The sequence below is a fragment of the Nanorana parkeri genome, unplaced genomic scaffold (assembly GCF_000935625.1).
Source record: "Nanorana parkeri isolate BGI_ZX_2015 unplaced genomic scaffold, ASM93562v1 scaffold1272, whole genome shotgun sequence".
Taxonomy (NCBI): Eukaryota; Metazoa; Chordata; class Amphibia; order Anura; family Dicroglossidae; genus Nanorana; species Nanorana parkeri.
The window spans coordinates 78,945-94,598 of record NW_017307540.1 but is presented as its reverse complement, the minus strand read 5'-3'; the positions used below and the strand labels follow the sequence as shown (position 1 = coordinate 94,598).

Sequence of the window (15,654 nt, the reverse complement as noted above, 5' to 3'; positions counted from 1 at the left end):
AAATATTGTCATTGAACTTGTACAAACTGGCATTGGGAGGGGTGTGACTATAATCATAGCAGATTATACAACTGTATTGGGGCCTTAAAGCACAGGTGCCCAGTTCTGTTTCTACATAGTGGTTTATGCAGATTGGAAGAGAATTTGGCAAATTAATTTGAATATAATGAATGCATGTAAATACTATTCTCTGCCGCTAGAAAAATTCACCTTTGATATAGAAATTAAAGAGACAGGGGTTGCCTTCATGGTTTTACTATGGGGCCACATTGCATACAGTTATAGCCCTGGGTATGGAAGTATTGACCTGATAAAGTAAGGATAAGTCCAAAGACGTGGGTAATGCTATCTGCCTTTCTAGGTAAAGGTGGTTAAAGTATATGTTACGTTTAGGGTGTAGCATAAATAGAGACTGTCACTTTGGTCATTCAGGGCCTCCTGATAGCCCAACCCCCAGCAAGGTATACTCACCTTTCCAGTGCTCCTTTATCACCTTCCTGCTCAATCAAAGCCATTAATGCATAATGGAGCAAAGGGCCTACCTTCCCCATGTGAAAGTGCTCCAGATTTAGTGGCCAGTTGTGAGGACTCTACATAACTCTAATAACAGTGATAGGACTAGTTCTATGTTCAAATACAGATCTATGGACTTGATGATCACATCCTCCTTGAGGAACCACAATATGTCTCATATTTCATAGAATTTCAACAGCCCATTTTAGCACAAAAAAACTGGAAGAAAAAAAAAAAAGATTGCCAAAATCTCTTCAACATACTGTATATAGAATTCTTGTAAACAAAAGTGGTGTTTCACTTTATATGCAGGTACTATAATGCAGTTCCCATCTCCTTAGACTGCTCACCCGCTGGTCATCCAGAAATGTCACAGAGAAACATTTCCTGTAGGAGTATATTTAAACCCTGCTGTTCTAACTCGTTTTTGGTTTTTGGTTTCCCGTTGTGCCTTAAATTAAATCACCAAAAACCGTATGAACTCACACATGTGTACAATTGGTATGCAGATTCATCACACAAACACATTGGGAAGCTTGGTGCCCGCTAACAATTCACAGGAACAGGAAAGAGTGATTGAAATAGAACAAAACATGTCTATGGTTCCTCATGCTGGAGTTGGTTAGATCTCTGGAGTATATTCTATTGCATCTGTTTCTGAAGGTAGAAAAGCATCTAATGTGCCAAACACCCAGAATAATTTGCTGCCCAGGCCTGCCCTACATCAATATATTTGGGAGTCAGATGGGGACATAATATGCTTGTATGTGTCCCCAATATTGATGTCTATGTCATGCCGTGGAGAAGGATTGGCCACACACAGTTCAGGAATTTTTTTGTAATTTAAACAATAACAAAAGGTACAAGTTCTACTTTTGATTGTAATGTTAAAGCTGACCTCTGAACTCAAGGCAGATATAAAACACAATTTAATCCAATGATGTATTCACTAAAATAACATTCATTGTACTTCTACATAGAGCTAGCATAAGTAGCTGAATGTGTCTAGATATCAGTTTCCTGTAATGGATTGCACAGCAGTACCCGGTGTGGGATGGGGCAGGGCAGTACTGTTAATCAATAAGAGCTCTAGTGCTTTACACACTAGTTTTAGTCTACAGTGAAAGTGCTTACAGGGGGAGAAAGCAGAGTTATGACCTCATCAGTGAGCTTTTCTTTTACTGTCCAATTATAGGCTTGGAGCAGGAAGGTGACAAAGCTGCATTGCCTAAAGCAACATAAAAAACACTGTTGACTCCCCCACCCCAAAGCAATCTATAGCCCTGTTTTTTTTTAATGACAGTTCTAATAATACTTATTTTAATCTGTGATCGCCTAGTCTTCTGCCCCACTGGTTTTAGTTGTGACAACCAGTCCGTTGAAGATGCTCTGTATGCCGGTGTCTGACTGGTCTTGATGCTGACCATCTCATGGATGCTTGCATCATCAGCATAGCACATGGCCACTCCTAGGGCACAGGCTGTGACAGGACACGGGTTAAGGTATTAGGGGTGGTAAAACCTCTATTTTTAATAAAAGAGATATAGAGTGGAACGGAGGACAAACAACTGTAGTGGGTTTTTTTTATGTGGATGTACCTCAGCTATAACTGCAACAGAAGCAGAAAGTGAGTTTACTACAACCGGGTTATGCTTTATGGCATGCCGGGGTCACAAGATTGACTGAACACAATAACAAATCCTTTGGCAGGTGAAATAGTTTACACCCAGCTGTGAATATAGCTGCTGGTCTGGAGTTCACAGAATAGCTAAATGCACCAAGCTGCAATTGCATCATTGACAACATCCTATATAGCAAAATAAATAAGGTAAAAGAGGAAGGTTACGTTGTGTTCTGTGTACAGTAGACAGGAAGGAAATTGCAAATCATTGATGTAACCCAGTAAAGGGGGAACATTTGGGTGCACTGTGTAGACTTTATGAAATTTAATTTAAAATCGATTTACTTTGTTTAAATATTATAACAATGGAATCATGTCAGCCAATTAAGTTGCCATAAGTTGTTTTGGTAAGAAAATAAAAAAATGTTAATAACAAAAATAAAAATTTGCCAGATAGAAAAGGAAAAAGGAAGCATCAAATGAGAGAATAGAGGAAGACAAAAGAAAAAGGAGAGGTGAGGAGGGGGATTGCTCAAGCAAAAGTCCCACCCTAAATTAAGCAAACCAGAAAAAAAGCCATCATTCCTTTATGGTGTCATTAAACCATATATATTGGCAAATCTTTTTGGGATAGAGTAGGAAATCCCGTTAGTTTATTTGTTGCTTTTTGTATCATGTCTTAGTTTCCCCCTCACTTTTCCCCCGTCTTGAAGACACAACAGGAAGCAAGAAGAAATTTCTACATACTAAAGGATAAATTATCTCTTAGTGGCCTCAATGGAAGATTCCTCCTTCAGCTTGGCCATACACCAGTAGAATTTCGTTTGAGAAAATGTGTTGTCAAAATGTTCATTTTACTTTCCAATAGTTGATCGGTTCAAATTGATGATCAATTTTGCCCGCAGTGACAAAAATGGAGCAGAATGGAACATTTTTCTTGAACGAACAAAATTCCAACACTGAATGTTGTTTTCATTCGGGAAACTCCACTTATTCCAAAATTGAATGTTAAGTCAAAATAAAAATAAAACAAAATTTTGGACAGCATTTGTGAAGTCTCTGATGGCATTATCGAATCGTCTGGAAAGATCTTTCCTACGAACGTTCCGAAATCTCCCAGTGTATGGCCAGCTTTACATCTTGTTCTAGTGACAACTCTAAATTTTTGGATTTCTCATCACTCTCTGTCTCAGTGACAATGGTCTTCAAGACAAATACAGAGGTTAGACCTCCCCAGCAAGGACCTAGACCACAATGTTTAAACTATGTATACACTTTTCTAGAAAATCTGACTACTCAAGGAGAGTCAATTCCCTTGTACAGTCCCCTCCCTTCTTGGACTTCATAGGCTTCTCCTCTTAAAGTGTCTAATTACTATTTATGATGGGAAGCTTTTATAGGTAAATAACACACATCAAATACATTAAATAGTCATATAAACTTATGGGGGAATTGTTGTTAAAATGAACTCTCTGATGACAGGGTCTCTTCAAGGGCAAGTCATGTTAACTATTTTTAAAGTGGACCTCCAGCCAAAATGATTAGTATTGATTAGAATGAGGTAGGGTTAGAAATGTTGTCAGGTTTTATGTGCCCATCAGGGATATCTATTGTTTTCTTGCCCGCTGACCACACAAGAAGTTAATAGAATCAACGCAACTGGGATCCACACAATAATAAACACCCAACAGAGTAGAGTCAGAGACAAGTCCTCATGTGCATACTTGTTTCAGGAATAGCAAAGTATTGAAGCAAGTTGATCAGTATGAGAGCCAGGCAACTAGAATGCTCAGAAGCAGAAATCAGCAATGATTGTCTCCATGTTTCCTTAATGAAAGGTTTGCTTTAGTAAAGCATACGTTTAAAACTATGAGAAGGGTGAAAAACACAGGCTCCATGGTAAGAACATTATTTGGCCTATTGATGAAGAGTTATGGGAAGAAGTCCAGGAACTCCCCTGGCTGTATCCCCAGCAGCGAACAATCGTCTTACTCAACTGTTTATAATTCACCAAGCCTATGTTACTCCCGTCCGCTCCACAGAGCCGGTGTGCCAGACTCACCCTTATGATCCAGATGCCACACCATGAGAACTGCCTTCTGACACCTAATACGTAATTGCCACAAACTGACCGATGTACTCAATGTTATTACTGTTCCTCAAGTTCAACTCCAGTCAGATGCCGCCCTCGGTATTATTGGAGCTACAGGAATGGAACAATTGCTACAACACTAAAAAATATTTTCTTACTGTTAACTGCATCTCCTACCAAGCACCAAGTAAAATATTCTGGATTTAATATGGAAAGTGCATTGTGCGGTCAGCTGTACCTTTATATAACCATTCACTAGACTCTCCACCCAGAGTTAAATTGTGCTAACTCCCCATACCCAACTGTCTATTTACCTTAGTTATAGAGCCGTGGCCTTCTCAGGTATTCACAGCCTAGTATGATGAAAATGACTTCATTGCTGGCCACATCGGCCTCATAGGCTTGAATGAGTCTGTGTATCAAGTATCTCCATTCTCAGTATAAAGCCCCTATTCCAATCCAAAAGGTACACATATAAGGTAAGCAAAGCACAGATTTGCTTTAAAGTGTAGGTAAAATAAAATAAAAATATGCAGTACATCTCTGCAATACATGCACATTGCCCAGAAAAATACCTGCTAATCTGCCAAAAATGCACTCGGCATCTATGTTCTGCTGTTGGGTGACAACACACAGATTTATTGTGGACTGAGTGGTATCAGCCCTGCTCAGTGTCCTCTGTTAAGCTACTCAACCACATCCACTTTTATATGTCTACAACATAAAGGCTAATCATTTTGTAGTTCAAGAAAGTACTAGGAGGGTTCTTTGAGATAACACAGTAAGTGATGAAAGGACACAGGACAGCTCTTAATTTCTAACAAGAGCAATAGGTTTTCTTTCACTTATCAGATATAACAAAATGCTCCCAATGGTATATTGAACAGACCGGAGGGGAGCAAATAAGAAATGCTAATTGTTACTGTTTTACGTACAGCTTAAGGGCTTTATGTAACACAGTTGGAGGAATGCTATGTAACAGTTTGGTTTACTATACAACTCTCCTTCCAAAGATTAAGTCATGCTCATCTTGACTTCACACTCATTATGCTGACACATTTTTGATGTAATAAAACTACAAAAATGTTGACATGATTTCTCCTCCTTTATATTTTATAGACCCAGAATCATTCCTGGTGTACAGTCCTGATGCTGAAGGATGTCTGGAAGCTCAGGAAGACACGGTTCAACTGACAAGACCGTGCCAGTCCAACTCACCGGCACAGCAATGGCTTTGGGTGTCCCGCCGCCGGCTCTTCAATTTGGGCACTCTAAGGTGTCTGTTGGTACCGTCTGCATCCAACAGCACATCCACTGCCATCTCCACCTATCAATGTGATGAGAACTTTTACTTTATCCGCCGCTGTGAGACTTTGCTGGAGCAGCTGACTGCTGCGCTACTTCCGCGGACCTCCAATGCCACTGGATTGCAGCAACCGCCTGCCAAAACGTCCGGACAGTGGTTGCTATTTGGAACAGACAAAAGTATCTGTTCCTCCGTGTTTCAGGGTAAGGATGATTTAATACCAGAATGGCCCAAATACCAATTTTAGTTGAAAAATTAGCACTCAAATAAGGCAACTTCTTTCACTTTTATATTTTTTTTTAAGGCCCAAACCTCACTTTGTTTTTGCTTATTGGTCTAAGGGTGGCCATACATCGGGGAAAATTACTATTCAGCATTGAATGATCAGACCTTTGTCTTTTGTTCTCCCTACACGCACATACACCATTAAGTTAGGAGATCTCATTGTTACTGCCTATGAGGGAGTAATCAGGTCACTGGGCTATCTTTATCCGCCTCTGCCTTATGGAGAGGGATAAATAGAGTAGCAGACACATATTTCTAGGTCTCCCAAGAGACTTTTTCTGAGGACGGTATTGCCCTGAGACAATCACTTCCCCTTTATAAGGGAATCAATTACCAACAAAAGGTACTGAAACCATTAATTTTACTTGACAATATAGCTGCACGTACTATGTTAACTATTTGTTGATAATCACCTTATTTGTGCGGTGCATTTGTATTTGACATTGTTGTTTTTGCTTTGGTTCCAAAATATTGGGTATGCTCATTATTTGCTTCAATCATTGGTAGTTAAGCACATTTCATTGCTGATAGAGTATGCAATTGGCACTGACTATTATACTGCAGGATATTTTGAGTGTCAGAGGAATTTTCCAAACTGGTTGGTTAGCTGGCTCTCACAGCTGTCCACTCAGCACTGATTTTCCATATATGCATGGTTACTCACAAATTCAATTAAATGTGGGCTTGAGTAATCTAGTGGCAAGATGTCCCCATCAAATCTCTATTCAGACTTCCTGCCACTGCCATATTAAAGTGCCTGTGTCTTGCTCTCCTGATTGATACTTCATAATATGGGCAACACAGTGGTTTAGTAGTTAGTACTTCAGAACTGGTGGTTCGCAGTTTGAATTCTGGCCAGGACACTATCTACATGGAGATTGCATGTTCTCCCTGTGCTTACATGGGTTTCCTCCCACAGTCCAAAGGTATGCATGTAGGTTAAATGGCTGCTGCCTAAACCAGCTCTAGTATGTATGTGAGACAGGGACCTTAGATTGTAAGCTCCTTGAGGACAGGGACTGATGTAAAATGCTGCATCATTTTTGGGACTATATAAATGCCTGTAATAAATAAATGATATTAAAATAAACAGTAACTGGGAAGCCCAGCAGCAAAATTAGAGGCATCAAACCAGCAGATGGGATCAACTCACCAGTGACTTCCCATTACTGAAATATCCATTTTGGTTGAACTTGAAAGCCTAATAATTTTGAATGATAGATCTTCTCCATGTATTTGAAAATAGTTTTCTGCTTTTAGTTACTCCACTCCATCATAACTCTATCCCGGCCTTTCTCCTATTCAGATATTTACACTATACAAGGGAACTCCAATGGACGGCCCTGTGCTATACCTTTCAAGTACGACAACCAGTGGTTTTATGGCTGCACAAGCACGGGGCGAGAGGATGGCCATCTCTGGTGTGCAACCACTGTTGACTATGGCAAAGATGAAAAGTGGGGTTTCTGCCCTGTAAAAAGTAAGAATAATATATTTTAAATGTGTATCCGTGGTTTGCAGCATACTGTTTATATGCATCTGGGTGAATTTAACTTTGAACGGCAATGCACTGCCATACACATCTTGAGTTATCATGCATTGTGGTAACACTTGTTATATCATTCATCATGTATAAATGAGCCCTTAAAAGGAACATTAGTTTTGAAATGACATTAACATGATAAAAATTACATTTTTGCAATCAGATCACATCTCCTATAATTAAGAAATTGTAAAATATTTGACATCTTTGTCTGTTTGTCAGCCTATAATATGAAATCAGAACAGGGTATGTTTTGGAGCAGTGTACTAAATAAAAGCCTCACAGATACTTAAGAAAAAGATGTAAAATGTATTTTCGTTGGCAATTTAACCATTGAATTATTGTCACGTTAATGAGTGCATAATGAAGTTTTTAAATTTGGTCTGAACATCTATCACAGACATTTTCCAATATAACAGAAAATCTCTGTGTGCAATAACCTGCACTTTCAAAGTTTACAAATATTTGTTTCTTGGGGTTTACCTCCATGGCCTTGTTGCCAGAACCAACTGGTCAAGCAGCTTGATTAAGCATGGCTACATGTAGACTCCTTATAACAGTATCCATCTTGTTTTACTATACTATGTTCCAGGTGCGGACTGTGAGACTTTCTGGGACAAGGATCCACTTACCCACAGCTGCTACCAGTTTAATTTCCAGTCGGCACTTTCATGGGGCGAGGCTTGGACCAGTTGCCTTCAGCAAGATGCTAATCTCCTCAGTATCAATGAGATACACGAGCAAACATACATAAATGGTAAAATCAATGACTTGTGATGTTTTTGAAAGTACAAAACTGCTAATAAGACAAACTGAAAGAAACTAAGAAACTGAAATCTCATGTGGTGCTGAACTTTGGCAATGGGTTTTTAATACATCATATGTCTCCGGGTGAATAGGGTTGTTTTATCACCATGCTATTGATGATCAAGGTATGAATGACTTCTAGCACTTATTTATTTTCTGTTCCTTCCCTAACAGGGCTCCTGACTGGATACAGTTCCACTTTATGGATAGGACTAAATGATCTTAACGTTAATGGTGGCTGGCAGTGGTCAGACGGCTCTCCATTAAAATACCTGAACTGGGAAAATGGTATGTAAAGGACAGATGACGCAATGGCATTGTTTTTATTTATAATATTCATTTACAGAGCACTGATACATTCCATAGAGCTTTAGAGAGTGAACAGACTATTCACATCAGTGGCTGTCCTGGAAGAGCTTACAATTTATGTCTCTGCCACAATCATGCACACCTACCTGTTAAGAAAAATATGAATAGACGCAAGTTAGCCTATCAGTAAGCTGTAGTAGCAAATTGTGCCAACATTATGCAACAGAGTAAACTCCATGTAATCTTTTTACAAGGTATATACTATCTTCATAAGCAACAATACAATGTAAATATGATAGAGCACACACTGAATGTCAAGATTCCTGTGATAGATGCTTGATTATGAACACAAAGACCTTTCACCTGAAATCCCACTTTCCCTTAGTTACTTGCTCCATATCCCCCCTATACAATTACTAGCTGAAAAGTTATTAAAAAGTATAAATTGTGCAGAATACTAAAATACTCAAAGCAGACTCTGACTTCTGGTCCTTTAGGCACCAGTGACGTCAGCATAGACTGCCTGCAATCTTTTGGGAAATTGTCACTACACCCAATGAGCTGTGTTGCCAAAAGATTCTAATGGTGCCAGCTCTCCTTATGCACATGTGCAATATCTGGAGTGTGAGTCATTGGTGGACTGGCTAAAGGATCCAAGAAGAGGTATATGACTTCCAATGTGGAAAAAAAAAGATGGGCATGAAGAAGAGGCGCAACCAAAGTAAAAAACTTGGGCAGTGGAACACAAAGAGACCACGGGTGCCTAGGGAGTATTAGTTTATTAATATCTAAAAGTTCAGTGCAGTAAGTGCAAGGTTCTTATTAATACAGGCCTGGTATGGATAAATTACGTTGACAGAACCATGGAATGAAAGGAAACATAATTTCAGTAGCAGTTATACCTTGGCAAAGTATGTAGGCAGGTCTGGTGCTATCAAAGAGCCATAACATGCCAGGATTATGGACAGGCCTTTGGCCCTTGTCTAGTTTACCAATATAATAAGCACAACCCTCAGGTGGCTGATCATGACTTAATGATATATACTTCACATTTTTCTCTTTACTGTGTTCATCACGTTTCCCTTTCCTTTTCCGTTGTATCCTAGATCAGCCGAGCAATTCAGAAGAAGAAAACTGTGCGGTTATTCGGACGGAGTCCTTGGGTGCCTGGCAAAACCGTAACTGCTATAATGCCCTACCTTACGTATGTAAGAAAAGCTCCAAAAGAAGTCTTCCTATCGTAGGTGAGTCTGCGGCACAGTTGCAAGTTTGCAACTGTGTCTGTTAAGCTTGGTTGGTCATAAATTACATTACTAAAGTTTGTAAACTAATGGGCCATAATTAACTTCATCCACTAAAGAGACACTTTAATGGGTCTTTGTATATTCTAGGCAGCTCAAGCTAGCAGTGTTGGCTGTCCAATATGTCTTAAGTACATTTTTGGCTCCAACAAATGATTTTATCAAACCTCTTGTAACGCCTCGCCTTCTGTTTTCAACAGAACCCATCGAACCAGATGTGGTTGTGCAGTGCGATCCTGGATGGCAGAGTTATGGCATTAACTGCTACCGTTTAAACAATGAGAAGAGGAGCTGGCAAGAGGCTAGAAAAACGTGTGTGCGGAGTGAGGGGAACCTTGCCAGCATTCAAAGCCTGCTGGAGCTAGAATTCATTACCAAGCAGATTAAACAAGGTGAGTTCTTTATGTCTAAGAGGAACCGTCCTTAGCCACATGCGTACCAGGGAAGGCTGAAAGATAGCTCTTTGCCCCTTGGGCCATACGTGTTTCTTCTTCTGAGGGCACGTGAGGAAACTAAAAAGACCTCCAATGGTACAACAAAACAACACATGTTCACTAAACATTGTATCTACACAGCTGTTTATTGATGACACAAGTCTACATAAACAGTCATTCCACAAATGTATTTTTTACTTTTCTAAAAAAAAACAAAAAACACTTGTAGATGTGACTGTCATGGAGGAGTATGAAACCACTGAAGCAATGTGACAGGATGGAACTGTGTTGGTCCCGTTATTCCCTGCTATAATAGATGTGAGGTTGTTTTATCATTGGAAGACCCAGTTCTGGTTTTGCCTTTACCAGAAGAAGCCATCCCTCTCCGATACATTTTGGTGTACTGGAGTGAACCAATCATGGTAACCTTTTCCTGTCTCTGGTGCAGCTCTGTGCTAAAGATCAACAGGTTATCTTGACAGGCCTGTGCTTGTTCTGGAAGAGTACAGTCCTATGGTGTTCTACATTTTAAGGTGCCCAAAGACATGATATGACCATCTCCTAATATGGCTATTTTGGATCAGATGAAGCGGCAATCAGTTTTCTTAGGGACAGTGCCAGACATCCCCAAATAATCTTTCTGGGAAGTACAAAGCAATTTTGATGGGTTGCCCTTGCTTGATCACTGATTTTTTTACCTGAAATAAGCCAATGCTGAGTCTGCACACTGCTTCCCTCTACTTTATTGCTCTAAACAGAAGCTCTGCTGAGACCAAAGCATTTTTATTTACAGCATATGATAGACTCAAAAGCATTCTTGAAGCTTCAGAGACACATAGCCTGATAATTTGGATGACTGGGAGGCATGCTTTAAGCAAACTTTAAAGTACCTTAGATGCTACCTGAAGCTTGGTTAATCATGGGCATTTGTATACACATCTGACCGTTCAATAATGATGATGGGCAACCTTTGAGAGTGCAGTTTCCATCCTTGGCTGACTGCTAAGAAAAATAGTTAAAAAGGCTACCTATATATGTTAAGTCCATGCTTACCTGTATTTGAAAGTGGCAATAGAGGTCAATCATCGTGCAGCACTACAAAGTAGCATATATACAGTTTATACCATATATGTATCAGGCTAATACATGTGTTGATAATTTTATTGCAAAATTTAAAATAGGAAAAATCACATTCACATATGTCAAAGATTTAAGATTGCCTTTAGTACGCGGCTGTAAACAAAGCCAGTTTAGTTCCTGTCTAATCAGTTCTGCAGATTGTCGAACACAAACAGTCTGGCCGGACTGTAGCTATAGCCTCACTGGGGCACTCTCTGTCATCTGTTCTTTGCATTGGAAAAGTGCGGACTCTACATTCTGCATGCTGGAATTTTAGAAACAGTGGCCAGCCTGGAGGGGACGAGCAACAGTTTCATGAAACTATCATGTTGCCCATTTGAAAGTTTATTCTTTAGAAAGTATTCATTTACACTTTGTAGTCATTTTTTTTAGCAATCAACTACGGTACTTCAAAAGCAAAAAAAAGTATCTGTTCAAGGGAAACGGTTATTTTAAAAATTAATTTATTTAATTGTTTTAAAAAGTTCATAAATAATTTACAAATATTGTAATAACTTGTATAAAATCTTTATTTTACAAATAATAATTCAATTTATTACAGGATGCATCCATGACACCGTTGCGGAGCATCCATCTATACCTGCCAGCAGCCTCTGTTTCTTTAAGTTAGGCTGTTGCTGTTTCTACTTGCCAGCTGAGACATGTTTAGAGTTCCCTCTACTGTCTGCAAGTGTTAAATATGAGATTTTCATATTAAATTTTTCATGATTGCCTGATGTAAAGGTTAAAAAATTAAATTATATCATATACTGTATATTTAAAAGAAAATCACATTTTCCTTGACTGGCCATAGGCTTAAGAGGGAAGGCAGGCAGTGGAAGTGATAAGTACTGCGGAATTCTTATTACACCTGTATGGTTGGCTTTACTGAGCATACAGGTTTATTTGAATGGTGACGAAAGAATATGGAAAGTAGCTGTTGGCTCATCAGGGGAAACAATACTGATCAGGACACACTTTTCTGATGTGTCTGACAGCTCATTACCCCCAACAGCAGGGAATCTGACAAAACATGAGATTGTTTTCCATCCCAGTTGGCTCTCATCTCATGTCTGTGGGTACCTTCAGTTGTAGATCAGGATTGCTTTAATGATGACATAGACACTGTATGATGACATATATAGAAAAGAGGCCCATCTTTTTTTTTACTATGGCTGTCACACATGTTCAATATCAGCAGCCAATGCCACAACACAAGTAAAATTAATGCCGTTGCTTTCTGGGAAGCCTTGCACTTGTGTTTAACTTGCCATTAGTTTGAGTATTTACAACCCATTGCATATTTAGCAGGCCATTCACAGTGTTTGTGGACAGGATAGTGGAGCTTTGAACCTAGGAAGATTGCTCCTACATTTACTGCATTCTCCTCAGCTTTCGAAGACCTTGCCTTACATTCAAGATTTGTGCAAAATAATATTTATATGTCTACAGATGTGGAAGAGTTGTGGATTGGGCTCAATGACATCAAGCATCAGATGAGCTTTGAATGGTCAGATGGGAGTGCTGTTACCTTTACGTCTTGGCATCCTTTTGAGCCCAACAACTTTAGGGACAGCATGGAAGATTGTGTGACTATATGGGGACCGGTGAGTCATGAGCAATCAGCTTTTATCAGAGTGTTTCATCAATGCGCAATGCTTTCTGGTTGTGTAATAGGGGTTACAGCAGTGGGAGCTTATTGTTGATAAAACTGACAATGATCTATAATAACTCATCTCATGCATGCATCCTTTTTTCAATCAAGTTAAAGAAGTAGTCTTTCCAAAAATGCCTTGTAAGAAGCTCATGTCTTAGATACTCCAAAAGTTATATCTCCCATAAATATTTCCTGACTCTGTTCCTGTCCACCTGGGAGGTTTGGATGGTACCATCCACCTTTGTGTGTTTCAGATTCTCCTTTTAAATTTCACACATTTTTAAATAAATGAAATATCCATCAGGGAAAGTGGGAGCCACTCGTAATGGGTACAGCAGGTGTGAAGACCCAGGATCTAAATTCAGCTTACTTCCTTATTTTAGGTGTCCCCTAATGGGTTCCCCAAAACAAACAGGCTACCCTTGGACATTTTTTGTGTTCTATCAGCACTCAGTCTTTTCACCAAGCAGCAGGTTCTTATAGCAGAGAGAATGAGGGAGCCTTGTGTATCAGTCAGTTCCCACATATAGTGGCCTGTGAACCGCTGAGATACATATTGAGATCTGGTAATCAGGTAAAATGTGTAATCTGGTAAAATTAATGGAGGATTTATTTCACCCAAAGCTCAACAACGCCCCCGGGTTCCAGAACTCAAAAGAGAAACCGGATGTGGAGAAAGCAGAAAGTTTATTTTCTCCAGTTTCTCCACATCAGACACAAACCCTGGAGCCCCTCACCAAGTGTAGGTGAGAATCCTAGGTAACCCATATAAACCGCATATACAAATATATATATATCTCAAAGCCTAACTAACATAGTCCGCTAATTATATATTCTGACTACTGCACATCAATGCCCTTTGCGCAGCCTTCTTATAGGAAGTTTGGACTTCTGGAAATATCAGCTCCCTGGTTGCCATGCTGATCCAGTGTCTTCAATGCTGTCTGAGTAACTGACCTGGAACAAGTAAACAAGTTAGGAAGAATTACTTATTCCAGGACATCATCTCAGAAATGATTACAGCCAGTGATAGCCTGGCAACCTGCATTTTCAGAAGGATGTCTGCAATGACCATATTTCCCTCAGTTCAGATTTCCTTTAAATAATCTCATGGACACTAGATATTTAAATAAAATGGAGCTACTGCTTAAGAAGTGTTATGTTTTATAGTGTTTTGTCTGGTTTTTTTTATTTAATGCGATCTGTTCTTTATAGGAGGGAAAATGGAATGACAGTCCATGCAACCAGACCTTGCCATCAATCTGTAAGAAGCCTGGATTAGTCACACAAGGGAGCTCTGAAGACAATAATGGGTGCCAAAAGGTACTGGCAGGGTATGCCGGGATTTGTAGTTCCTTAATAACTGTTTAGCTGCAGTGTCATGTGCATCATGTTGCTATACCCTGTATGTAGAAGGAGTTAAAGTTGAATGAAAACATTTATTTTTTCCTCTAACAATTATCCTGTCACTTAGAGGCATCATAAAAGGGACTGTTGGCTAGTCTGAGGCGCAATCGGGAAATGAGCACACCTTTTGAGTAAATAGTGTCTCAAAATGACTCAGTCTTTACTTGCTATACTATATATTGTGATAGTGTTTCATATAGCATATGATGATATTTTGGGTCTCTCTGGCAGGTCCTGGTGTTATTTGCCATTGACTCCATGCTTAGCAATGAACTCACCTTAACACTGCACATAACTTTTCAATGTGTGTTCCGCCAGTCAACCAGCACAGTCTTGATGTGTATTGATATTGGTTTCCTAAAGGAGGAACTGTTGTCTTTCTGGAAGGCACCCTCCAACTCTGAGCCCAGAATTGCTAAGTACAGAATAAGTTAGCCGCAGACCCAGTGGAAAATTCCAGTGTGAACCAGCCCCAATGTTTTCTGTGCTTTCCATGTTCTCTATTCTCAAGGGTAACCCAAACAGCATCCCTGTTTAAATTTCCTCCCATATAACCAACCTTTGTCACCTAGTAACCAACATCCACCCACCCAGTACATAAATAGAGTTTGAACAGCTTCCTTGATGTGCTCCTACAACTTAATTAAGGTGGAATCAGACAGAAAATAAATGGTTGTTTGTGAACACAGCAAACATGAAAACAAGCTTAATAGGCAAAATCTGCCTCTAAGCACCAACTGATGTGAGATGTAGACAGTTGTCACCATCTAGTGGAAATCACTGGCAGGACACAATGCACTGGAAGAGCAAAATGTTTTTTATGGTCTCAATACACCTGCAAACTAATGACCATTTGTTTTATTTTATTTTGGTATAATTATATATATTGTACTTTGAACAATATTCCTAACTTCCCTAGGGCTGGAGTTGGCACAGTCCCTCTTGCTACTGGTTGAGTGACGACCAAATGACGTACAATGAAGCTATCAAGTCATGTTCTGACCGCAGCGCTAGACTGGTCAATGTGCAGAACAGGTAGGTATCTCCAAAAGTAGATATGAACTTGTCACCCTATGAAATTACTTGCTATTACGTTTGAAGTCTGCATAATGACATAATTATCATAAATTGGTTTATGTATAAGATTTTAAAGGAATCCTGCACTAAGAGAAATATTAGTAATATTCCATATAGTGTAAGGTAAATAGTCAATATTGTAGTATAAGGTAAATAGTAAGAATTTACTACACCCTAAACCCA

At 39.4% G+C, this 15,654-nt stretch overlaps 1 protein-coding gene across 1 annotated transcript in view; it reads left to right on the top strand.

Annotated features, from left to right (window-relative positions):
* MRC2 (mannose receptor C type 2) overlaps positions 1 to 15,654 on the top strand; it is a 53,262-nt gene that overhangs the window by 13,209 nt on the left and 24,399 nt on the right. The window contains exons 2-10 of the mRNA XM_018569006.1: positions 5,346 to 5,735; positions 7,124 to 7,297; positions 7,953 to 8,117; positions 8,342 to 8,455; positions 9,583 to 9,720; positions 9,978 to 10,169; positions 12,783 to 12,937; positions 14,203 to 14,310; positions 15,314 to 15,429. Coding sequence (XP_018424508.1) covers positions 5,346 to 5,735; positions 7,124 to 7,297; positions 7,953 to 8,117; positions 8,342 to 8,455; positions 9,583 to 9,720; positions 9,978 to 10,169; positions 12,783 to 12,937; positions 14,203 to 14,310; positions 15,314 to 15,429 — 1,552 coding nt within the window. The remainder of the gene's footprint in view (positions 1 to 5,345; positions 5,736 to 7,123; positions 7,298 to 7,952; positions 8,118 to 8,341; positions 8,456 to 9,582; positions 9,721 to 9,977; positions 10,170 to 12,782; positions 12,938 to 14,202; positions 14,311 to 15,313; positions 15,430 to 15,654) is intronic.